Source organism: Argiope bruennichi, chromosome X1, assembly GCF_947563725.1.
Source record: "Argiope bruennichi chromosome X1, qqArgBrue1.1, whole genome shotgun sequence".
In the NCBI taxonomy this organism is placed as follows: Eukaryota; Metazoa; Arthropoda; class Arachnida; order Araneae; family Araneidae; genus Argiope; species Argiope bruennichi.
Genome location: NC_079162.1, coordinates 70,016,718 through 70,043,396, shown reverse-complemented (window position 1 = coordinate 70,043,396; position 26,679 = coordinate 70,016,718). Strand labels below are relative to the sequence as shown.

Sequence of the window (26,679 nt, the reverse complement as noted above, 5' to 3'; positions counted from 1 at the left end):
AAATAAGATTAAAATCTTTTATCAACATAAAAAATAAAATGCTTCCTTTAGGAATTTTGTATCTGTTAAATCGGTGATGAAATAAAAAGAAAATCTGTTTAAAGAAAAACGACTGGAATAGTTCCTTGTTTCTAACCGTGTCTCTATTAACCGCATCGTTTAAATCTCTTGTTTAATTTCTGCTACACATAGCTATGATTTTTTTTTAATTTTTAAAGATGGTTTTGTTTACATAAATAATTTATATCACTTCGTAATTTCCCATGCATCAATGAACTAAATAATAATAGTGATAAAAAATGTATGATTTTGCTGTCCTTGGCATTTCATTGTTGAAATGAATATAATGTTTTTTGTGCAGTGAAATATTTATTCTTGTACTCTTATGTAGCTTTTTTATGATATTTTGCTTAATCACTTATTTTATTTTTTACAGAATATTTGCATTTAACTATTTTACCTCTGTTATTATTATGGTATTATTATTAAGGATTTTGAGTAAAATTGTTTTTAAAAAATAAGAATCTATTCTGATTAAAAATATTTTTTCAACACAAGCTTGTGTTTTCTTATTTTAAACTAAATTTTCCAATCAATTTAAACTTTAAGGGGGTTCATTTTTTTTTTGGTAATTTTAATATATTGAATAAAAAATAAATGCAAGGCCTTTTTTTTTTTTTTTTTTTCATATTCTTTGTTGAAACTTATTCAGATATGAATCACATATGAATTTTTATAATAAAAATAGAAAATTAATTTTAGTGTTCTAATATTTTAGCTTCTACTTCTTCTTTCTTTATTTTTTTTATTTGTGAATCTTCTACCACTTTTCTTAAAATCTTATGTTACATAAATCTCTAATTTTATGTCTACAAATAAATCCCTTAGTCTTATAATTTCCTATGCAATAAGCATAGCTGCATTGGATAATGGGAGTAGAGAACTATAGCTCTTTGTATTGAATTGCATTGCATATTAATTTACTTTTTTTTTCTCCATGAATATTTGTTCTTTGTCTTGAAATACCACCTCCATATATTTCTAATATCTATGGTTTAAAATAGATATACCTACATATCTAATTTTTCTGCATTGTTATGCATTTAAAATATAATTCTATGTGTCATATTTTCCAAAATTTAGACATTTATTTATAAATTAAGATATTTGCATTGTATCAGTGAATTCAAAATTTATATGATTGAAATTTTATTTTCAAAGATAATAAGATTTTATGTACGCAAGGCCTAGTTGCATTAAAAAAAAAAAAAACATTTTTAAAGTGTTCTGTAGAATAAATCACCATTTGTGTATTATTGTGAAGTAAATTTTATTTAATTTCTTGTTTAATCATTTTTAAAGTTATTATTTAGACAAATTATTTTTATTGCAAGCTGTTAAACTGCTGCAAGATCAGTTTACTCAGCAAAAAAATCAGTTTTTTTTAATCTTAAAATTACAATATTTATGTTACATATTTAATATTTAGCATAATGAAATATAATTTATACTATAAGATTGATATCTGTATACTAAGGCATAGAAATATGGTTGAAGATGTTCACTGTTGAAGTTCCAAATAGTAATCACTACAAATTTTATCTTTATCGCAAATTTTTAGTTCATTATATTAATTTGTTAAATGAATTATTTTCTTTTATTTTTTAATCAAAGTAATTTTTTTATTGATTTGTTATAAAAAAGAATAAATTCTACAGAATAATAGAGTTCTAATAATCAAGAATTTAATATTCAGTTATTTCCATCTAGTTTAATCATTGTATATGTACATTCATTGCTCTTAGTTTTTCTGTTTAAAAACTTGCTAATGTGACTTTTTTATATGAGGTGTTGAATTACTAAAAAATATATACCTATTAATGCTTGTATATTTTAAAAATTTTAGTTGGAAATTCTGATGTAAAGTTAAAAATTAAAAACTTTGTAAAAAAAATGTCAGTCTGATATGCATTTCTTATTATGTATCTATATATATGTATATTTCAGCTAAAATGGCTTCTAATGAAATAGGTGATGGTCCAAACTGCATTCAGTCAGCGCCTCGTAAGTTTCATTTTTAAAATAATACATTTTTGAGAAAGCCATTGACTTTTGTAAGAGGCATTAAATAAATAATATCTTTTTGTTAATATGCATGCTTTTTAAAGATATTGTAGTTCAATGATAAATATATCATAAAATTGCAAATTTGATAGATTTCAACTTTAACATGTTTTCACATCTTTTAATAGTATTTTAAGGGTTTATCTATGCAAAAATAATCAGGGCTGTCATTTTTCCTAAATTTTATTTATTATTTAATGTATAGTATTTAACAGTTAATGTCATTTAGTATTAAAACATCATATACAATTAAATAGTTTTCTAATTGAACATATGTAATATAGTGAATTGTAAATGTTTTTATTGTAAACATATGGATGGATTTTTTTTTTTTTTTTTTGACAATTTGCATTGTAATCATATCATAGTTTTTGAATTCCAATTCTCTTAACAGACTGAAATATAACTCTGCAATTTTTCGTGTATACTTTGTGTTTCCCTTAGCAATGCCATGGTTTGGAATGGATATTGGAGGAACTCTAGTAAAGTTAGTTTATTTTGAACCAACTGATAGTACATCTGCTGAATTAGAAGCAGAACGAGGAGCAGTAAAAAAAATCCATCATTATTTGACTTCAAATTCTGCTTATGGCACTACTGGTAAAAGAGACGTACATCTTCAGGTAAATTATGAATTTATTTGATAAACTTGCCCATTCTAAAAAAATAATTGGAGGTCTCAATACTTAATTCTTTTGAGTTGCACATTCATGTAGAGAAAGAATTCTATTTGTCTAAATACTTACCTCAAAACCTTTTTATTCTCAGTTTTATAAGTCTTTGGACTTTCCTAATTTTCATTTGATTTTTTTTTTTTTTTTTTTTTTTTTAAATCTGTGGGCAAATAAATAATTTCCTTGGCTTCAGTTTTCTATATCAGATTAGAATAGCCTTAGTGGATTTTTTAGTTGGCTATCTTTTTTGTAATGATTTTTGTATCTAAAGACTTAGAAGCAAATATTAAAATTAAAGACATTAAATAAGACTTTAATATTCATTTCCTTTCTGATCATGTAAAGTTGGAAATAAAATGCATGTCATGATATTGTTAGTCAAATTTTTATTTGAAATATTTGTGTTGCTTTTTAGATAATTGTATAATTGTTGGTTGAATTATTTAAATTTAAATGATATTCCTGAAAGAAAATTCAGGTGAAGAATTCAATAATGTTATACATTTTATTCTGTTATTTACTTTTTAGATGTTATTTCAAAGTAAATGTTAAGCCACACATGTAGTTCATATGAAGCTTATTTCAAATCTATCTTTCCAATTTTAATATTGAGAATATTTATTTTGTATGCTTTAAAGCAAAGTTATGAATTGATTTTCAAAATTTAACATGGAGGGAATTTCAATATTTAATTATTTATTTGCTGTTAAATATATATTTGTAGATCTTTGTGTAGAGTGCAGCAGTTTCAATATTAATGTATTTATTATATTAAGTATATGTTGTGAGTTATAATGAAACTGGTAGGTGGTGCTGTTGTGTCACAGATGTGTTTATAAGTACTAACACTTGAATGAAGGAAGCTAGTCTTGATGCATCATATTTTCTTTGTGTTTGTGTCTACCATCCATTTTAGTGTTGTTTTGTGTCTTAAAATAAACTATATATATATATATAACTTGCAAGCTTCCTGAGAAAATCATAACACCAGCATGACTTCACCCTCCGATACAATTGATGTAATTCTTGAACCCTCATTGTTCTGGGTCCACCAATGAGGATCAAGCCATCATCTGGTCTGTAAAGTTTTGAATTTGTTCTAAGTATCAATCTCAGAAACAAAACAGGACGGACGAGTTAGGAAGATTTAAAAAAAGAAAAGTGCTGCTGTACATGGAAGAACCACTACAGTCTTGAATAAACTTGAAGCCTTATTTACTTCAGAATGAACTGAAGATCATATAGGAAATATAACCTTGTCACATGAGCTCTTGATAGAATATCAAGATAAATTAAAGAAACTTAATTCAGAGATTGATACTCTTATAATAGACGAAACGTAATTTGATAATGAGTTACTTGCATGTAAAAAGCATGATGAATAAATTTAAAATTGTCAGTAAAATGAAGAAAACAGTGGCAAAATTATAGAAAAAACAATTGTACCTGCAACCAGTATATGTATTAGTAACATCAAAACATCAAAAATATTGTTTTGAGCACATCAATAAATCTACTTAAATTAAATTTGGAAAAATGTGCAGGTTGTGCTGACATCCGAACAAATGGCTTGAATTTTTTAATTCATTTGATAGTGCAATTCACTGTAATTCCAGCTTAATTAAAATTGAAAATTTTACATATTTGAATAGATTTATTAATAAGTCATGCGTATAACTATGTATCTGGTTATAATTTATATGAAGATAATAATGATATATGTATAAAAAGTTTAGAGCAGAGGTTTTTGTCGTAAAGACGTGATAATATCGAAATTTGTGCAGATGCTCTTACAGTTGGAACTAGTGAAAATTTGTTCTAATATTTTTAGTTTAAGAAAACTCTATGATCAGTTACAAATATGTAGTAAAAATTTAGATAATTTGGATGTCATTAGTGGGTCGTATGGCCAGTTATTGAACCCAATCATACTTAAGTTGTTATCCAAAGACTTGTCTCTCATAGAAAAAGGTCATCTAAACGAAGTATTGAAGTGACTGAATTAATAGAATTCATCAAAACAGAAATGGAACATAGAGAAGCCACTATGTTGGTTAATAGCTCTATGGGAAGACTAACCCAAAACAAGGGGTCAAAAATAATGTCAGTTTAAAAATAAATCAACTATCGCATTTAACACTTCCTTTAAGAAGTATTGTATTTTTTTGTAACATCGATAATGATTATGATTCCCTTTAGTATATTAACTATACTGATGAACAGAAAAGAAAGCACTTAAAACATATAATTTATTTTATCATTGTTTTAAAATCATCGGGCAATATTTTGTAGAACGAGAATCGAAGTTTGTGAAATTTGTAAAAATACATTCCATAATAAACTTTTTACTGTTCATCTAAAAGTAAGCCCGAAGTAACAAATCGTGTAATTGAGGTGAGCGCGAGCTCTAACGAAAACTAATTTATATTATCTACTACGCAATTGAATAAAAAAATACGCATTATTTCAAGCATGTTTCGTTATCGCTCAAAATAAAAATAAATCAAATATTTCTCATACCTTGATAGATTCAGGTTCTGAATTGAGCTATTGTTCAAAAGAATTACCGAAAGTTTTAAATTTACCCATAAAAAGAATAGAAAAATTAAGTCTATTCATTCGGTAATATGAAGAAAAAGAATTCCCAGTAAACTCCATTAATCTCAAAAGTAGAACTGATTCCTCAAAAAACATAATTATTGAGGTTTACATAACAGATAAATTACCACATGATTCTAGCTTTATTCAGGGTCAAATACCTCCTTTTGTTGTGGAGTTTATGAAAAAAAGAATACCTTCTACTTGCAGATCATACCTTAGGTGAAAGCAAAATAAACATATTAATCGGGATGAATTACTTTTGAAACATTCAATCGGGTCGTTTCACAAAAATATCCCAGGAATTATTTTTAATTCAAACAATGTTTGGAGAAACGCTGTGTGGACGAACCTCTACAAATCAAAACATTTCGGTTATTACTTCATGTTATACTTCTGTTAACAAAGTAAATGAGTCAGCTATCTTGTTTGATACTTTTTTGGGCGTTTAGAGGAGTTCTTTATGACAGACGTTGATTCATTATCCGAGAGGATTTAGAAATCATTGAGCTGTTTAGGAAAAACTTGCAGTTTGAAAATGGAAAATACATCGTTAAGTTGTTATTTAATGAATGCAAATTACAGCATAAAAATAATTTCTTAGTTGCTAAACAAAGATTTTTGAAGTTAAAAAACGAATTGAAAAATAATCAATGGTTACTTAATGAATACAAGAAAATAATTAATGAACAATTAGAAACGGGAATAATCGAATAATGCCGTGACAGGGATCATTTTCAACATAAAAGAGATAGCTATTTTGCTCCTCATAGCACTATAATTTATCCTGACAAAAACAACGTCCACTATGCGAATCGTTTATGACTGTTCATCTAAGGACAGAAATGCTAAGTCCTTAAACAATGTTTAATTTCGGGACGCAACTTATTAGATATCCTTTTAAAATTTATGAAATAACCTTTGGCATGAAATAACCTTTGGCGCAGATATGAAAGGTACTTTACTTGAGTAAGATACGAAAAATTATTAAACATTTATTTGATTCGGAAATGATGATAACTCACAATGTCAAGTATATTAAATGTCACGCCTGCCGTGTGGAACTTGTCTATCGCCTTTCACGCTTGCGGCAACTATTAAATATTATATAAGAAAGTATAAAGAGGAACATAGTGATGTTGTAGAAAGGTTATTAATTCCTTTTATGTAGATGACCTTCACCATTGGTCAGAAAGCGACTACAAAGCCTTTTATTTGTCAGCTACTGGTGTTATGATTTTGAAAGATGCAAACATATATCTCCGTAAAATGAAGAGTAATTCTAAAATTTTAAAAGAATTGGGGCTTAAAAACGGTACAGATGTTGAAGAAAATAATTTAAATAAAAACTCCTCAAAAATTCTAGGTTTGAATTGGGATATAGATCAGGACAATTTAAAATTAGATGTAACACAATTCTGAGCCTGACTTAATTAACACAAAATAACAAAGAAACTCATTTTACAAACTGTATCCAAAATTTATGACCCAATTGGATTAATTTCTGCATATGTAAGAGCTAAATTTACGGTACAAGAATTATGGGAATCTGGCTGCGACGGAATTCTGAGAATTGATAGATTAAGAAATAAATTCTTGACTTGGTATTCTGAAATTGAGGAACTTGTGAACATTCATATTCATAGAATATGTTTTTTGAGTGGTGCAGCTATTAAGACAGAATATATGATTCTAATAATGTTCGCTGATGCTAATATCAAAGAATATGGTTTTATAGCATACTTTCAAAATCTCGGTATTTTTTAGACATCCTTTGCATTATCCAAAAGCAGAGTAGGGCCTCTAAAGAAATTAACTCTTCCTTTCTTAGAATTGATGGCAGCTAACATTGCTGCAAGAATAGCTAATTATTTGAAAACGCTTATCAAAATCAACGAGTGCAATATTTATTGTTTTAGTGACTCAAATAGTGCTACATTGGCTTAAGTGCTCTGCCAATAATCGGAAACCTTTCGTAGCAAATTGTGTTAGATAGATACAGAATTTAATCGCTCCTTCTTATTGGCAGTTTTGCAAGGGAACTGAATATCTCTCAGATCTTGAGTCTCGTGGTGCGAAACTAAAAGACCTCGTGAACAGTGAAATTTGGTCCACCTTTGCTAATGCAAGGTAATTTTAATAATCAACGAGTTGAGTCTATTTTAGATCCTAAACTTAGAGAACTCTCTCTTGAAGAACAACGAAAAACTGCTGTGTGCACCTCTTCTAATAATGAAAATGAATTTGACATCTCACAAAATTCTAATCCTGGAATAGGCTCAAATATGTAGTGGCATGGTGTTTTAGATTTGTGAACAATGCTACTTCTTCATCATTAAAAGTTGAAGGAGTTTTAACTGTTTCTGAACATGATAAAGATACCAATGCTATCGTGTGCTTACTTCAGAAAAATGAGCTTAAAGAAGAAACGTCGTCTTTAAGAGCAGGAAAAAATATTGGCTAGCAGTAGAATTTTTCTTTCAATACCTCCTTGGATAACGAAGATATCCTGCTTGCTGGGAGAGATTAGAAAACGCAAACATACCTGATAATAAAAAACAGGATGCAATTGAACTAATAATTAAACATGTTTATGAAATACATCTTCATAGTGGTAATTCATTTACTACTACTCCCGTCAGAAATGCTGGATTATTAACTATAGAGATGCAGTACACAAATTTATCAGAAATTGTATAAAATGCTTCAAGAATCGCACAAATAATAGCCTATCTTCCAGCAACTCAAGTTGTACCAAGTAGAGCTTTTTCAAGAGTAGGCCGCGATTACGCAGGATCGTTCCTTGTGAAACCTCGCAAAGGAAGAGGAGTGACACCGATTAAGTGTTATGTGTGTTTATTCATATGCTTCACTACTAAAGCAATACATCTGTAAGGTGAGAGTGATCTCTCTTTAGAGGCCTTTTTAGCATCATTAAAAAGATTAGTGACCCGTCGGGGCAAACCACTGGGACTAACTTCCATGATGCAGATCATGAACTAAAAAGGTCCTATGGAAAAGAAAGCATCATATGGAAATTCAGTGCTCTCTCTGTCCCTCATTTCAGGGTTCTATGGGGGAATGGAATAAAGCAAATGAAACAATTGGAATCCAGTTGCTCACTTCTGAAGAATTTTTCATCATAATAACTCAAATTGAATCTTGCTTGAATTTCTAACCTATTGTGACAATCTCCAGCGATCCCCATGTTTTCGGTCCCTTGACACCTGGTCACTTCCTTATTGGGACTGTGCACACAGCCATTTCTGAGCCTAATGCAATCAGTAATAAAATATCACCTAGTGTACGTTGGAAGCTAATTCAGCTAATTTTTCGACATTTCTTGAAACGTTGGTCATCGGACTATCATTCTCGGTTTGCAAGGGCGTGCTAAGTGGCAAAGAGACAAAACAAACTTGAACTTTGGTGACTTTGTGCTAGTGAAAGATGATAATCCGCCACCTTTAAAATGGCTCTTAGCTATAGTAATTAATTTCTATCGATGTACTGATGGGAAAAGTATGTGTTGTGGACCTAAAAACAATGAACTGTGAATTCGAAACGTCCCAGCTGCAAACTCTCACCTTTGCCATTTTGCAAATATGATAATTAATGACTCTAAAATGTTTGCATTATATATAATATTACTAATCATTTTATATTTAAATTTCGTTTTAGTTTCTTGGAAGTGTGTTTTATGTCTAGGTCCTTTCTAAAGTTTCTAAAAAAATTTATCTTTAATTATTGTTAAATAATCTGAAATTAACGTTTTTTTTTAAATATTATTTTTATAACGCATCATTCATTGTATTTAAAAAAAGTTTTTATTAGTATTGAATATTATATAATTCTTGATAGTAAATTTAAAGCTTATGACGAACCTTTGTTCATCGCGGGCCAGTATGTTGCGAGTTATAACGAAACTGGTAGGTGGTGCTGTTGTGTTCATAAGTATAAGTAATTTTTTTCGACAGATGTGTTCATAAGTATCAATACTCAAGTGGAGCATTTGATTGAAAGGCGCTAATCTTGATTCGTCAGATATTCGTTGGGTCTAACGCCCATTTTAGTGTTATCTTTTGTGTTTTAAAATAAACTAATTATTTTTAAAACTTGCAAGGTTTCTGTGAAAATCACAATATCATCACGACACCACTTTCTGATACAGTTGAGGTAAATATTGACTCCTCAGTATATGTTGATAAAACACAAGTATCCTTTATATGTATAGATGTAAAATTAATTTTTAAAAAATAAGTTCAACATGCTATTTATAATCATAAATGCAGGGTTTTTTTTTTTTTTTTGAAATAAAGGTCTAAAAGGGTTTGCTTATAATTTTGTATTGTAGATAAATTGCAACTTCATTATGTTTTAATGCAGTATGTTTTTGCTTTGCATTTATGCCATTAAATTCCAATTTTCAATTCCATTATGCTCTTGCTCTCATAAAACTATATTTACATTTTAATAATCATTATGATGTATTTTTAGACTTTTCTTAACAAAATCATAATTAACAATCTGCTATGGTTAAAAACTCATCTAGGATCAACTTATGAGTTTGATAAGAGTACCCAAACAGCCGAAGATCGTTGGTCAAATATGCCTTATAGCGCCGGGCAAGGATTGTCGTGACTTGTTTCCGACATACTTACTGATCATTTTCCGACATATGTTGACAATGTGCGACCCAATCGCAATAATTTCCCCATTTATTTTAACAATGGGCGACCAAATACCAGTCATTAGACGATTTATTACTGGACACTTGCCGGCATCATACTGAAATATTGTTTTTTAGTTTTCTTAACCTCTATAAACTAATGTCATAATATTTCAAACTATCATACTTTCAAAATTTTGCCAAACGACTGAAAATACGAAATATTTTGCGTAGTTTATTTTACTTTTTTTACTTATAAATAATTTTGTTTATTACTTATTTTGATAAATTTAATCTTAAAACACTTACTTGCTTTTGAGAGAATGGCATTTTCCGTGATCTTCATTTTATCTTTTCTAATTTCTTCAACTTTTTTAACTGTTATTGTAGCATATATGTTTTCATATTCTTACGCTGCACAATTTTTAAATGGCAAAAGGAATTTTTTTTACTGCTTTTTAAGGAAAATAATTAAATGTTAAAATAATCTGAAATTATTTTAAATTTGATCATCTGTATGTCTATCTGTATATAAGATTTCTTTCCTTCATTTTTATCTCCAATTTTTTTTATTTCATTATTTAATGCAAGGGAATGAATGTTAAACAGTTGATAATTTTATAATTAATCAGTATAATTTTACTGATATGTGTGTGTGCGCGTGCGTGCGTGTAAAAGCAAACATTAATTTATGTGAAACAGAATGCAGGTGCGGCACGCAGTGACGAGACTTTGTATTTTTAAGTTCGTTTTATTCTCTCCCCGGAGGCCGGCATGATTTATTTACAAGAACGCGCGGACAAGGACGTCCGCCGCAGAACGTTACAAGATCAGTGGTGGAGAAGAAGAGAGAAATAAATTATCCCACGTCTTATATAACATGAGATATTTATAGTGAAAATATTTTTTTACAGTGCTAATATATTATTAAGATTCTGATAGGGATTTCTGACGCATGTCAATCACAAGTAAGGGAAACACAGGGATCTTTTAAAAAGAATGTGCTTACTGGACATTTTTCTATCCCTTCACGCGGAGCGTGTGAATGTGTCGGCGTTTAGCCGATTCAGCAATTTTATAAAGCTTCTCTTGAACTAATTAAGTAGAAAAAGTGGAATTGGATCAAGAGATAAGAGAATGAACTTACTATGGGCTAAATTAAGATAAAACTTTGTAAATTAATTAGAATTGAAATTAGTTTAAAATATCATTACACACACACACACACATATATATATATACACACAATATTACATCTAATTTTAAATTTTTAATATTGCCGACATCTGTTAATTTTAAGTTATTTCATGAAAATTCAAAATAGAAAAATATATAATTCTTATAAAAAGATTTCCTTACTGTATACTCTTATATTTCTTAATATGAGCAATAAGCAAACCATTACTAAAAAATAATGAATGAAATGAATAAAAATCCTATTTTAGCTTATTTTACCTCCCTTCCCCCTTTTTTTTAATGCATTGATGAAAAAATTGTGTAATACATAACATTACAACACTTCTTTAAATTACACGAAATTTCTTATATTCTCACTGTTTACTATTAATTTATAAAGTTACTTCATGTTGTGAAAATTTTATACTTTATTATTAATGTATAACAAGAATTGCTTTTCTGTTATTCTTAATTTGAGTAATAGAGCAAATATATATATATAGCTATTATTCCTCCCCCCTCCCCTTATTTTTTGGGTGTTGAAAAAACAACTATGCAAAACAAATGATTTATAATAACCTTCATTAAATAAAATTTTAGAAATATTAAGTGTGCTAATAATTTACTTCAAATTTTTGACTGAATTTTCTGTAATGACTTTTACACTCAAGCAATATCCTGAAACTATGACTTTCAAGAATGCATAATTTTGTCACAAAGTCATTTTTAAACAAAATAACTTTATTGACACTATTTGTAATACTTGAAGAGTTTGAAATTTCTAAAATTCCGCACACACACACACACATATATATATATATTATATATGTGCATAATTTAATTTTCTTCTGTATATGAAGAATTATACATAAACTTTTCTTCAGGTTCACCTTCCCTTTTTGACCAGATTGGATGAATCTAGAAAACATATTTCTTAATTAGAATAATAATTGGACTTCTTTTAAAAGTACAAATAAAATATTTATTGACAATTGGAGATGTTTAATTAACGAGCAAATGCCTTACGGAATTTCATAAGCATAATAATGTTTAGAAAAATTAAAGTAACCCAAACTAATGGGAGTAAAATTTGTTACTATTTTGTGGAATGTGAAATCATTATAAACTATTCATATAAAAGTATTCAGATATACCTACTAATCGCAAGTTTTTAAGAATTTTTTTTTTCGAAGTTTACAGTAAGTATATTTTGTTAAACTTTTTTTAGCCTCATGTCAAAATAAAAATAATTACACAAATGTTTTTGATATACTAAAACATAATTTCCCACTTTTTAAAACTTTTTTCATTTGAACAATTGAAATTATTGTTAACAAAAGGAAAGAAATTGTAAATGAAAATGAAAAATAACTGCAATAATTTAAGAACACGCGAAATAAAAAGCTAACAAGAATCAGTTGAAATCATTTGAGGAAGAAAAAAAAAACAAATACGAAGGAAAAAGAAATTACTAGCTTAATTAACAAAGTTTCAATATTTAATGAAATAGAGAGATTAACAGTGGATAGTTAATTTAAATATTTATAATATATATTATAACACTAATAACATCATGTGGAACATGTTTCAGGTTATCAACAAATTCGAACATCTTTAACAAAAGTTTATCTTTTTTATTCATTATTTAGAATAAATACTTTACTATTTACATATATATATATATATATATATATATATATATATATATATATATATATATATATATATATATATATATATATATATATATATATTATAATAAATAATTTGCACTTACCACGTTTTTCGAAATAATAGAACGTGTTGCACAATGAATTCCAAAATCCAATACACGAAAGGTGATTCATGGGAAATTCCTAAAATATATTCGCATAGCGCCACCTGGGAAAAGAGACTTTCTGGACATCTCACCGACTACGGGGCGATTACTTGAAACCATCGTTTGCACAAAGTATGGGAATTCGCTCCGATAAAAAAAAAAAAAAAAAAAAAAAAAAAAAAAAAGACAACCGTCAGAGGCAAGAGAAAAAAATTATTGTCGGAATCCGATATCGCACCGACGTCCCAGAAATACGAGCAAGTTCTTACCGAGCAATGCGACAGTTTTACAATCATTTAGCGACCACTCTTGCTGCTTGGGTAAACAAATGATTGTTCCTTGAACCAAAGGTGCATATGCATACTTACACTGTTAATTACTACAAATAAATAATTTCAGTAAATAAATGCAGATTGGTGGATATGCATTGTCTCTAAGTAGTACAATTAATAATTGAGTGTTAATATAAGTTTTGTTTGTAGAGTATTTCATTTTATTGAAATATGGAAATTTCAAAATTGTTGCTGTATTTATTTTACAATAATTTGACATTTTTTATTTTTCTTATGTTTTTTGTTTGTTTGTTTGTCTTTTAGATGGATAATGTTGTAATTGGTGGTCGCACAGGAACATTGCATTTCATTCGTTTTCCAACCAGTGCTATGCGTGTATTCTTACAGTTAGCAAAGTCAAAGGGTATGGCGTACTTGTCTAGTACAGTCTGTGCTACTGGTGGCGGGGCTTTTAAGTTTGAAAAAGACTTTCATAACGTAAGTGTATTTTTTAGCTGCAAAATATTGTTTTTATAGACTTTATTACAATGCTTGTAATATAGTAAATTTTCAGTTTGCTACTCGTTAATAGTAACATAGATGCAAATTTTTTATGCATAAAAGAGAATATATAGAAATTGGTTGTTTTTCTCTTAGATTTTTGATATTGTAAAAGTTAACTGGATAATAAATGAGAATATTTTGATGATTGATAGAAAACAGTAATTAGTTCTCTTCCTAAAGAGCCTCAATTCGTTGGACTTCATATTAAGAAAAAACAATATTTGGCATAAATGCTTCATTGGTATAACAAAACACTGTAAAATAAACACTTTTAATCCTGTCATAAATCATAACTTTTGCAATGATGAATGCTAAAAGAGAATTAATCATTTTATGTCAGAAACTTGGCATATTTACTTCCTGAAATTTACCTTATATATTATTCTTTCCTTATATTTATTTTATTCCCTTTTATATATAAAAAATTTCTGATACAATTCTTTGAAAAAATTAGAATCCATATTGTGAAATTTTTGTTATTCACATCTTTCCAAAAAATTTTGTTATAAATAAATGATTTATTTTTATTTAGGAAATGAATATGGAACTGCACAAATTTGATGAACTGGACTCATTAATTAGGGGAATTCATTATATCAAAGCCTATAACAAACCAGAATGTTATTATTGGTCTAATCCAACTGATGATGAAAAGTGCAAGAAGGAATATTTTGATTTGAATAATTTGTATCCATTTTTAGTTGTAAATATTGGCTCTGGAGTGAGCATGTTAGCTGTTCATTCACCTGAAAATTTCAAAAGGGTTACTGGTACTAGGTACGTGATAAAAAATTGCTTTAAATGTATTCTCTCAGTTCAGCAAAAGAGATTTGGCAATTTTTCTGTTTTATTTTTTTTTAAAGAAATATTTATTGTAATGTTCCTTTTATGGATAAATTGATGTTTTTATAATTTATTTATAAAAGTTTAAAGATTTAAATAATCTCTGTGTTATTATTTTCTACTGTTAAGGAAAAATAAACGTGAAAATGATTTGATCCATATCAATGTAAGAAATCTGTGTAATAATGTTTTACAATATTATTTTCAATATTCTATATTATTTATTATCATGTTATTAATGTTTTCTTTATTTTATTAGCTTAGGTGGTGGTACTTTTTTAGGACTTTGTTGTCTACTTACTGGATGTGAAACTTTTGAAGAAGCTATTTCTTTAGCAGAAAAAGGTGATAGCACAAAAGTAGATAAACTTGTGCGGGATATTTATGGAGGTAGCTATTCAAAATTTAATCTGCAGGGTGACATTGTAGCTAGTAGGTAATTCTCTTTTTTTAGCATTAGTGACCATATTTATTATTGTCCCTTTATATTCATAAAAATAATGATAATAAACTTTTTAACCAATTTCAAGCTCATTTGATGAACATTACATTCATATTTAATTATGCCTCTATAAAACCATGTTAAATTATATAAAGAATATTATGCTAAGAAAAATAAATGAACAAATATATTTACTTGTGATTTTTAAATCCCTTATAATTAATTTTAAGTTTCTTTTCCATCAGTGTTCCTTATTATTTTTAGTAAGAAAAATTGTAACGACAAGCATCTAATTAATATATGTAGCTTAAAGTAATTTTTTTTATCAAGAAAATATGTTAATTCTAACAATTGAAAAATTATCGTTTTAGTTTTGGGAACATGATAAGTAAATCTAAGAGAGCTACTGTTAAGAAAGAAGACTTAGCTCGTGCAACTCTTGTTACCATTACTAACAATATTGGCTCCATTGCTCGAATGTGTGCAGTGAGTGAAGTATGTATGTGTTAGCTGCAGAATTGTAACCTTGTGTTTATAATTGTTCAAATACAGGTAATGATCTTTGTTTTTTCCTAGGGTATAAACAAAGTTGTTTTCATTGGAAATTTTTTACGGGTCAATATCCTTTCAATGAAATTATTAGCATATGCAATGGATTTTTGGTCTGCTGGTTCTTTGAAGGCTTTGTTTTTGGAGCATGAGGTACATACATTTCTCTCTCTCTCTTTTTGTATATTTTTTCATATACTCATAACACATAAAAATCTCTTTATTAACTAGAGGTACATATTAGATTGAAATAAGTAAATGTGTAAGAAATGGTCAAAATGAGAAAAATAATATTATGAACCTTGCTTGTCTAGAAAATGTAGCTTGTGTTCAAATGGAAAATGTACTACTAATTCAAATGAATTTTACTGAACAAATATAATTCTAATACTTTTGTGAAATTAAAATAATTATTCCATTTTTATGATGAGCTTTTGCTAATTTTTTCACATGAAATTCCACAGAAATTTTGCTGAATATTTTATATTTGGAAGAAATTGCTCATGAAAAATCAGATTCTGTTGAGACATTTCATTGATTAGTCATTTATTTCTTCTTCTGCCCAAGTGATAACTGAAATTGAAATTTGGGTAAAATAACAAAGGTTCCGCGATTGTGATTGCTTTTTTATATTGTTCTCAATATCAAAATGTTAAAGAAGATCTGCTTTATTTTATCTGATGTATCATCACTTTTCACTAGCATAATGAAGTTGAGTTAGTAGGATGTACTGATACCGAGTGTTAAATAATAATAAAATTTTGTGAATTCCCAACACTATATAATTCATAAATTAATTATCACTGAAATTTATTTACTATTATTGTCATTATCTGATAGAGTTGCATAAAAACAAGACGGGTATGACCTTAATGTGATAGTATTAATTTGTTTATTTTAAAATATTCTTAATTGATGTCTAAAATAAATAGTTGGGCTGTAAAAATTTCTTATGGATTGCAGATCATCTTTACCTTATCATGTTAAATGTCTTGTCAATAATATTTTCTATTTAGCTATTTCTACCTTCATGATTTATGCAGTTCATCTTTTCTATTTGATTTGATTATTCTTGCTCATATACGAATATGTATTAATAAACTGTTTTATTTTTAGGTATATTTGCATTTATTGGTATAACAATAGATACATTAATAAATTTTCTTATGATTCTGGAATGATTGTTTATTCCTCTAAAGATGTCCGAAACCATCCCTTTATTTTAAGAAAATAAATATTTGTGTAAAATTTACTAAAACATTAAATAATGAATATAAGATGCTAATCAATTGCACTGAGTAATCATTCTTCTTATAATAATACTCACACTTTGAGTGCTATAAGATAAAGCATTTTAATAAATGTTATGCAAACATATGTTGTGATATATATATATATATACTTATCTCCTTCATTTATCTCATGATGTGTCCAATTATGTGGCTTAGAATTATTTAGTAAGGCATATTATACCATATATTTACAACAATCGGTTCAGCTTCAAATGGTCCTTAGATGTCATTGATAAAAATGTCTATTCAGTTTTCAAATGTCATTCTTTTAACATAATATTGGGAATTTCTCTCTTCTAATTTTGTTGTGTTATTAAATGTTTTCATTATTAATCCTATTTCGGTTATTGAATCAGAAACTTTTTTTTACAATTACTTATTTGTATAAGAAGTAATTATAGAAGTAAGATATAATTCATGCTTTTTTTTCCCCCCTACTTAAATATCTGAAAATCAGTAATTAGAATTATGTTTGTCAGATTTTCTCCTCTTCCTTAACCCTTTTCTGGATGGTATCACAAAAATGGACACAATGTTTTTAAATCTTTTTTTAAAAAAAAGAATTTTCTTTGTAAAACCTGAAAAAATCACTGGAAAAACATTTTCTAATTTCCTTTCAGAACTGTAAATGTCAGCACATTGGAATACATCTTCCATCGTATTTAGTATTATTTATTAAAAATACCTCAATTTTTGACTTGAATATAGGATTTTTTTTTAAAGTTACAATACTTGCAAAATTAATCAAACATATTCGTAAAATAACGTTGAGGTAAATTTATAATTTTTTATAAAATTAAAACCAATTTCAAAACATATCAAAATGGAGTTTTCAAAGGTTATGTATGGGGGCATCGCCATCTTTGCAACATATTTCGTTTCTGAGCCTGAAAAATATAACTTCGTGCAGAAAGCATGTTCAATGTGTAAAACTTATTCGATTCCTTTATGTGTGAGACAAATGGACACTGCTATCTGCTTCGAGCATTCTCATTCAAAATAATGTGATATTTATAATTTTTTTTAAATTTTAATTAGTTAATATTTGCATTAAATTATTTTCCCTAATATATATATATATATATATATATATATATATATATATATATATATATATATATAATACAAAAGTATTAAAATCAAGTTAATAAGAAAACCAAATATAAAAAGAATCCGGCCTGAAGACTTTTTCAAGGGTCACCCTCAGGCAGGGATTCAAAAAAAGGGATTTTTTCTGTGAGGGAATGCAGACAAAAGTCTAATAATGATTCCTCGTGACCCGAAAATCCCCTGAAATTAGGCCTAAGAGATATACCATTTTAACAGCAAGGACACACAAAACAACAAATTAGAAGAAAATAACCACAAATAAGTAAAAAAAAAAAAAAAAAAAAACAATAACAAAATAACAATAAACACTAAAAACACTTGAACCATTAAAGAAAAAACAAAAAGGAAAGAACTTACCACCAGCAGTAAGGAAATTTTAAGCTATCGATTGTGATTCCCGCTTTTTAAAAACACCAAGCTAACGTATTAAAGTTAAATAATAATTGTAGTTTCCCAGCGCCATCTATTGAGTGATCTAATATGCAAGTAAAGTTCTATTTAATTTTAGGAAGGGATTAATCCCAAATCATATTTTGTATAATCAAAAAGTTGATATTACAGTAGTTTCTTGGAAATTCATTATTAATTAAATTTTTTATGAGGTTATTTGATGCTTCAATATAGGAATTTTTATTATTGCAAACCCTTTTGATCCTGTTAAATTGTGAAAAAATTAGATTTTTGAAAATTTTAGAGTTTAGATTGGAATAATAATTACAAAGTTTTGTTATTTTAAAGTTGAATTCATCCCTTTTATCGTAGATACCAACTATTGTTTTATCATTAGCAATTTCGATTTTTAAATCCAGAAAGGTAGCCTCAAGTTGATTTTTATTTGTTTCTGTTAGAATTAAATCTTTTGGATAGCAATTGGTAACAATATTAGTATTGTCCAAGTTAATCAAAAGTAGGTCATCAATATACCTCCACCCGTTTATTAAATTATATTTTTTAATTTTATTCTTATAGTAATGTAGGAAAATATTAGCTAAAGCACCTGAGAAAGCTGTTCCCATTGGAATGCCCTTTACTTGTTTATAAAAATTGATTCCATTAAACACGTAATTTTCAGTAATATTAAAATTACATAACTCTAGCCAGTTATTTTTAGGAATAACATCTTCATTTAAATATTCATCATATAAAAAAGTACAGACCTTTATTAATTTTTCAGGAGGTAGATTGGAGTATAAATTTTCGAAATCATAAGTATTAATTTTATTAATGTTGTTATCTTTAAGAAAATCCAGTACTTCTTTGTTACTAGAAATTATAAAATTGTCTTCATCTTTGATTTTGTCCAGGTTAATTTTTAGGTATTTAAAGAAGTGTCTTCCCGTATAGTAATTATAACTGCCAATGCTACAAGTCACGAATCTGAATTTTAATGGATTTTTATGAAATTTAACTGTTGGCAATAAATAAGGATAATTTAGAGAGCAAGTCTTAATTTTGGGGGTTTTTTTGCGAAACTAGCATTCTTTTATCTAATTCCTTTTTCCCGGTGTTCTTTAAAACATAAGTTTCGTTAGAGTTATATTCATTAATTAAAAGTTCTTTATAATAATATTTACAAATTAAACAGAAATTATTTGCTGATTTATCTATTACTGTAATAACAAATTTTTCTTTTAAATTTTTTATTTCGTTTTTTAATGTTTTGCTAAAATAAAAAACGCGTTTTTTAGATCTGTCAATATCAATATTCATTTTTATTTTTATTTCCTCTAAAATTCTCACTTTCCATTCCCCGAAATCTTCTGCAGGCCAATGGTATTTTCTAGATAATTTAGCAATAAAAATATTCAAATCTTTACCAATAGAAATTTAAATTTTATTATGGTTTATTTTTTCTCTTAATCTAAATTTAGTTCCTCTTTCCATTAATTCTCTTAAAGAGTTGGATTCAATAATTTTCAAATTACCTGTAATAATATGTCCTTTATCAACATCTATAAAATCCTTAAAGTTTTCTTTATTACAGTAACAATCTGTTTTATTTATTTTATCTAAATTTTTGCTATAGTAATTATAGTTACAGATTTTTTTTCTTTAACGTTGAAGTATAACTAAACGCTATTGAAACAGTTGTTTTATCTGAAAGAGAAAAAAATATATTATTATTATGTACAATTTTGGGTAATTTTAGATATTCGAAGTAAATATCCAAGAATTTAATCACACAGAATTCTTTGTAAACATTATTTTTATTATTAAAAAGTTAATCGTTTTTTCCAATGTTAAGCTTACATTTAATTAGATCTAGAATAATACATTTTGTGTGCGGATTTTTAAACTCTAAATCCCCGAATTTATTATTTAATAACCATTTAATTTTATTATTTCTAAGACCAAAAATGTATTTCCTAATTTTGTGAATGTTTTCACTATTGGGTTACAGATTACAGTAATGATTACAGTGAAATTCCTCAAATATAATTTGAAAATTGCCCCCTTTTCCTTTGTCTCTTTTAGAATAGTTATCTTTATATAGAAAATTTTTAAATATGTTAAATTTGTGATAAATGCAATTATTGTTTGAATCTGCATAACCTTCCCCATTTAATTTATTTTTGAGACCATAAGGGAATAAAGTTTTAAGGTTACAAATAAAAATGTTTTCCAGATCTAATCTTTTGCTTAATTCGTTAACATTATCTTCTAGAATGTAGATACTTATATTATTAAAGTTATGGTTTTGAAAATGCTCCAGTTCAAAATCAGTAGTCCTATTTTGTATGAAGTTTTTAATGTCGGATCTGTGATTGTTAATTCTTAAATTGAGCTCGGTGCTAGTTTGACCAATATATTTTAAATTACATACTGAGCAATTTAAAAGATAAATCTTTTTGTTTTTACAGAATATTTGTAATTTTGAGTTTTCATTATTGATCTGTTCCTTATCTGCTAATGAACATTATCTGCTATTTTCTGTTGCACAGCGCCATCTATCGCTGTTTCTGGAACTAATTTTTTTTCCCCCGTGTAATCCGTCTCCCCATGTCTTGAATAGTATGTTTAACAATTTTGTTTTAATTTTAACCACCTTGTATATATTAACAATTTTAGCAGCCATCACCAAAAACATTTGAATAGTAATTAATTGCGCACATCCATTCTTTTATATTCCCAAATTCTGGGAACTTTAAAAGTATTGCAATTTCTGTATAGAAGTTGAAAGTTATATTTGAAATTTACGGTAACTGAATGATTTTCAGGGATATTTTGGTGCAGTTGGATGCTTGATGGAGCTAATGAAGACTGGAAATTAAGGTAATATCATGAAAACATATTTTCTGTGCCTGTTGTATTATTAATAGCGCATCTACATTTTACTTTAATTCGTATATCCAAATAAAAAACAATTGGAAAGATATTATTTTAATATGTATGAAAAAATTCAGAATTTAATATATATTGAAAGTTTAGTAGATATTACTTTTATAAACACTTAAGCATATAAATTTGTTTTGTTTTGTTTTGTTGCTTACTGCGGTATTGCACAGATCTTTTGTTGGAGTTTTTACGTAATTGATCAAAATCACTTGCGTTCAGAACAAAGATAGTTCGGTCTTGAATAATCTGCCACAGTCTTGACCATCCTGTTATAGTCAACATACGGAAAAGTATTAAAAAATGTTATCAGTAAGTTCAATATAAATTAGCTGAAGAAGATAACTTTATCAATAACCAAAAAAAAAAAAAAAAAAAACACAATTGCATTTCTATTTTGTAGAATCATTGTGAAACTTGGTTAAATGATGTGCAGGAAATGCAATGTTTGGTATTTATTATGTAACTTCAGTGGGAAATTTTTTGGCATTTACAATTTTTCAAAAGTAATAAGCATTTGATTGTTGTCTATCTATAAGACTCTTCAAGACTTTTGTACTTTAATAAAACCAAGATTTGCAGTTAATTGTTTATAAAATAATATGAACTTCATAACTTTAAGATAATTTACAGTAAATTACAAGGGCACAGAATACTCTAAAACTGTTCATTGCTTTTGTGATGACTATGGAAGATTTGATTTCAGAATGCTACAACTATTCATTCATGCAAATATTATTTCGTTATTAATAAGATGTAATTGAATATCATGAAATTTTATTTGAAAATGTGAATTACATATTTTATTATTATTTACAACTAAGTGAAAAAAATATATATTTTAAATTTAATTCTATTTAGGCCTCTATTCATTTTCTATTGCACATTAACTTCCATATTGGTGGGCAGCATGCATCTTGAAAACAAGTTATTTTACAAATGGTATCCGGTGCAGTTCATCTCCATCTGTATTTCAGAGTTCATTCCTGTTACGATTTATTGTGATCATTTTACTCATAGTAAATTTTAAAATTTGCTTAACCTTTGAATATAAAAATCATTCCTTTTGCTATAGTTGGGGATAAGATTATGTTGTGATTTTCATAATAAATATAATCTGATGATTAATTTAATGAAAAGTGTCATATCTGTGATATTTTGTTCATGGTATCAACCATAAATATTTGCATGGTAAATTTTGATACTTTTGAAAATATTCTGTTAATTACTATTCATATTTATATAATAAAATGTGCTCAATGCAATGTAAATTTTATTCCAATAAAAAAAACTGTTGGAAAATTAGAATGTATCCTTTTCAATGAATTTAATTTCTGATGCTTTGATTTTTGGAAGAATTTCATTTTTTAATACTCTGAAATGCCAACGAGGTTAAGTCTCTCTTTTTATTGTGATAGACTTAGCTCAAAAATGTTTGTGTGATAGAATTTCCCTTCAGAAGTTACTTAGTATTGTATCCTACTACACTAAAGTGTGGATTTTTATTATTATTATAACCGAAATTTTGTTGATGTTTTAGGGAATTATTTTGTATTATAGTTATTTATTATTATAAAAATAATGAATGTGCTATATTTTATTTATCTGTTTTAAGAAATGAATTTTACTTATGTTCAATTTTACTCAATATATATAATGAATTAAATGATCTCTGTGAATCTGAAAATGTTGACAATGTTTGAAAAATTATGTATCATAGTTATTTATTAAGTTGCCAAGTTACTTAATTGCCTTTGACTCTATATAAGCTTTTGTTGTTTTTAATTTCCAAATGAATTTTCTTTATTTTATTATGTATATCAAAAATGTATTTTATTTTCTTAATTTTCTTTATTTAGTATGTATAATGATATAAATTTATTGTAGCTGTAGAAAATTTGTGAAGGTACGAATGCTTGAAACTCCTGTAGCTGCTCACTGTAGTATAAGTAAACTATGTATTTTTTACAGAATTTTAAATAATGTATAGTTTTCTATAATATATTTTGTAAGTACCGATACTTTTGTATATTCGTGCGTACTTTTTCTTTATATTTATACTGTTAAAGAATTTTTTATTTATTTGCTTGTTTAGAATTCTCAAATAAAACTTATTTCATAAAATGTATGCTAACAGAATTTTATCTTATTTTGTAGAATTGACAAGAACTTTATTTTTTTATTTTAAAAGGTATATCTGTAGTACTCAGTTGTTTCTTGTGATAATAACAAAACATTCTATTGTCAAGTGGTCCTCTGTATAACAAATATTGTGTATCAAATTAAAAAGTTAAATAGCTTTAAGGTATTTAATTTTACAAAATGATTTTTATGTAAGGCTTTCATTCTGCCAGTTACTGTTCTATATAAAGAGGGTGTTCCAAACTTTTAAAATATTTGTATGTTACAAAGCATTTTTTATATGATGCTCTCATGCCAATCAGTAATGATTTCAGTGAATGAAAAAAAAAACATTCTTTTATTGCTCCCCGGCTGTTTTTATTTGAATTAAAGAAGCACGTGAAAGCATTTATTGCTTTATTGGAACCATTGATTTTTTTTATCCATAATATTTACTGATGGAAGAAATTTAAAATTTTAAATAACAATAGCTACACACTATAATTCCAAAATATAAACATAATATAGATTCCAATTTTGCATTTTATTCATAGTTAAAATATCTTTAAATCAATCATTATTTCATTTTAAAGAATAATGAGAACATTTCTTCAGCTGATGTTATTCCCTCATAGGAGCAAATATTGTTGTTTTTTTTTCCCCTTAAGTAAGAATTAATATTTTTAAAAGATAAGAAGTTCTCAATGGAATATGTGCTTGTCACTAGTCTGATGCTCTCTGAGTAATCAAAACCATGTGAGGAAATGCTACCCGGGTAAAATTTATAACCTCTATGAAGAATAATTTTGACTACTCACTGTGTTTAAATCTTTATAGATACAGACACATGTGTATGTTTAGTTTTTCTTTCAAATAATTTTGATGGTGGAAAAAAATTAAAATCTTTTAATTAAAAATTCAGAAGAATAAATTCAAATTTTCTTCCTCACTGAATTGTGTATCATGTAAAATAATAACAATAATGAAACGAATTTCACAATGAAAATTTGTTCCTGATGATATTAAAAGTATGAACTTTGAAAGAGAGAAATGGATTTAATTAGAGTTGAAAATAATGGATTAAATTAAAGAATTTATTACATTCACTAGAAAATCAGAAAACAGATCAATCTTCAAATTTTAATTGTGTGCTATAATAGAGTAGTCTGAAATGTTTGTTGGCAGTTATTTTATTATACAAGGGTCCACTTCGATTTGTTTTATCAGTTTTATTCTTTTACGTTATTTTAAGAGGTAAAAATTAGTATTTATCTTGTTATTTGTACCTCAGTTATTTTTGTATGTGTTGTTAAACTTAGTTGAGTTTTAGGTGTTAACTGTTATTATAAAGAATGTGTCTGAAGAAAAAGTAATAATAAAAAAAAAGAAAGAAATCTGCTTCTTGGAGTGAATTATTGAAGCACAGAAGTGAATAAATTGAAGTTTGTAATAAAAGTAAATGTTTTGAAGTTAAGTAATTATTTTTGCTCAAAAATGAAGTATGAAAACTATTTTTAGATACAATATTGACATATTTAATATATGCATTTAGCATACCAAGACTTCCCTGATTCCATTGAATAGTAGTTCTACATTTGAATCGCTTTAATCTCTTGATACTTCTTGCTTAGTGAAAAAATTTTCTTATGGTAAATATATTTTGAACGGCAACAATCATCTTTCAATGTGGTGATAGATACCAAATGAATTTCTTGCTGTTTCTTTTTACTTTTTGCCATTCTGGTGAAAAACAATCTGTGTATATCTTGACACAATTTATCATTTCAAATAATTTATGCGGAATATATTTAAAGGATGTGCTTTTTCTCTAATACTAAATATGATTAATTAAATTTATTGAAGTAATTTTGAAAAATTAATTTATAATCGGACAGCCGAACAGACAGACTTCCTCGAAATGGAGTTCGTTAAAAATTTGATTTAAATCTACAGATATGACTATACAAAATTCAATACATTAAGCGCACAACGTTTTAGTGTTATCGTGTGCACAGAAAAATAGACCTAATTCCAAAAATTTGTATTTCGAACTCGGGGTGTTCTGAAACGTGGAAATTTGTCAAAATCTCGAGTTCGAATTTTTGGATGCTACAATACTTCTCCATTGCATCTATACTACTATTATAAATGTGAAAGTTTGGATGGATTGTTAGTCAATCACGCCAGAACGGCTGAACAGAATTGGATGAAATTTAGCTGAGAGATAGATTATAGTCTGGAATAGACATAGGCGACTATTTATTCCGTTTAATTGAGTGGTTAATTGTTTATTAATTAAAAACTAACTTTCCTGCCAAATGAGCAAAGTTTCAGGGGGGGGGGTCCCACGCCAATGGGATTAGGCTTAACATGATTTTGTTTATTTTCTTAGTGTTCTATTCATTTAAAATTAAACATTGTGAATTAATCGATCTTTTGGATTCATTCTGAAGTACTTTTGAATTAAAATAAAACAGAATAAAGGAAATTAAAAATTTATAATCTATATTGCGTTACCCGAACTGGCGTAGAAAATTCATACATTTGTGTCGCCCCAATTGGCGTTGAAAATTCACGCTTGCGCAGGAGTAACAAAAGATAAAGCCATTGATGCTATAAATTGCAATCTATTTCCACGCGTACGAAGTCGCGGGTAAAAGCTAGTACTTCATATACGAGAAAGTAAAAAACATATTTTTCTCTTATATGCAACTTTGGTTCCTCAGTTTTATACTTATTGGTAATGGTGTTATTTTCTTGCCTCCCTTATTCTAATTACACCACTGATTCTATCATCGCGGTGACCAAAAGTATAACATTGTACAATTTCATATTTAAACTTTAAATCATTTTTGGTTTGAAATAGAAAAACTAAAGTTTCTACAAAATAAGATTAATAATCTCTCCATAGTATGCGTGCACTATCATTTCTTAATAATATCAAAAATTTCATGAGGCAAAAAGTAACTTTTGCTACACTTACTTTTCAGAGGCGAAATTAGATGTTCTTTTATTCAGCACAGTAGGCAATTCTTTCCAACGGCATTAAGCTAAAGTAAGCAATCGGTAGATTGTCTTCGTCCAAAACATACACTT

The 26,679-nt window shown here is 27.3% G+C and overlaps 1 protein-coding gene across 1 annotated transcript; it reads left to right on the top strand.

Moving 5' to 3' along the window:
• The first annotated feature begins 163 nt into the window (after positions 1-163).
• On the top strand, positions 164-24,951 carry LOC129958785 (pantothenate kinase 1-like). The gene is made up of 10 exons (XM_056071459.1): positions 164-301; positions 2,008-2,064; positions 2,569-2,747; positions 13,654-13,827; positions 14,426-14,670; positions 14,996-15,172; positions 15,550-15,673; positions 15,755-15,880; positions 21,348-21,402; positions 22,324-24,951. The coding sequence occupies exons 2-9, from the start codon at positions 2,013-2,015 to the stop codon at positions 21,399-21,401; spliced, it is 1,131 nt and encodes a 376-aa protein (XP_055927434.1). The 5' UTR covers positions 164-301; positions 2,008-2,012; the 3' UTR covers position 21,402; positions 22,324-24,951.
• The last annotated feature ends 1,728 nt before the right edge of the window (positions 24,952-26,679 follow it).

Coding starts and splice junctions, on each gene's coding strand:
- LOC129958785 (XM_056071459.1), top strand. CDS start 2,013: ATGGCTTCTAATGAAATAGGTGATGGTCCAAACTGCATTCAGTCAGCG. Junction 2,065..2,568: donor CTGCATTCAGTCAGCGCCTC/GTAAGTTTCATT, acceptor TGTTTCCCTTAG/CAATGCCATGGTTTGGAATG. Junction 15,173..15,549: donor GGTGACATTGTAGCTAGTAG/GTAATTCTCTTT, acceptor TTATCGTTTTAG/TTTTGGGAACATGATAAGTA.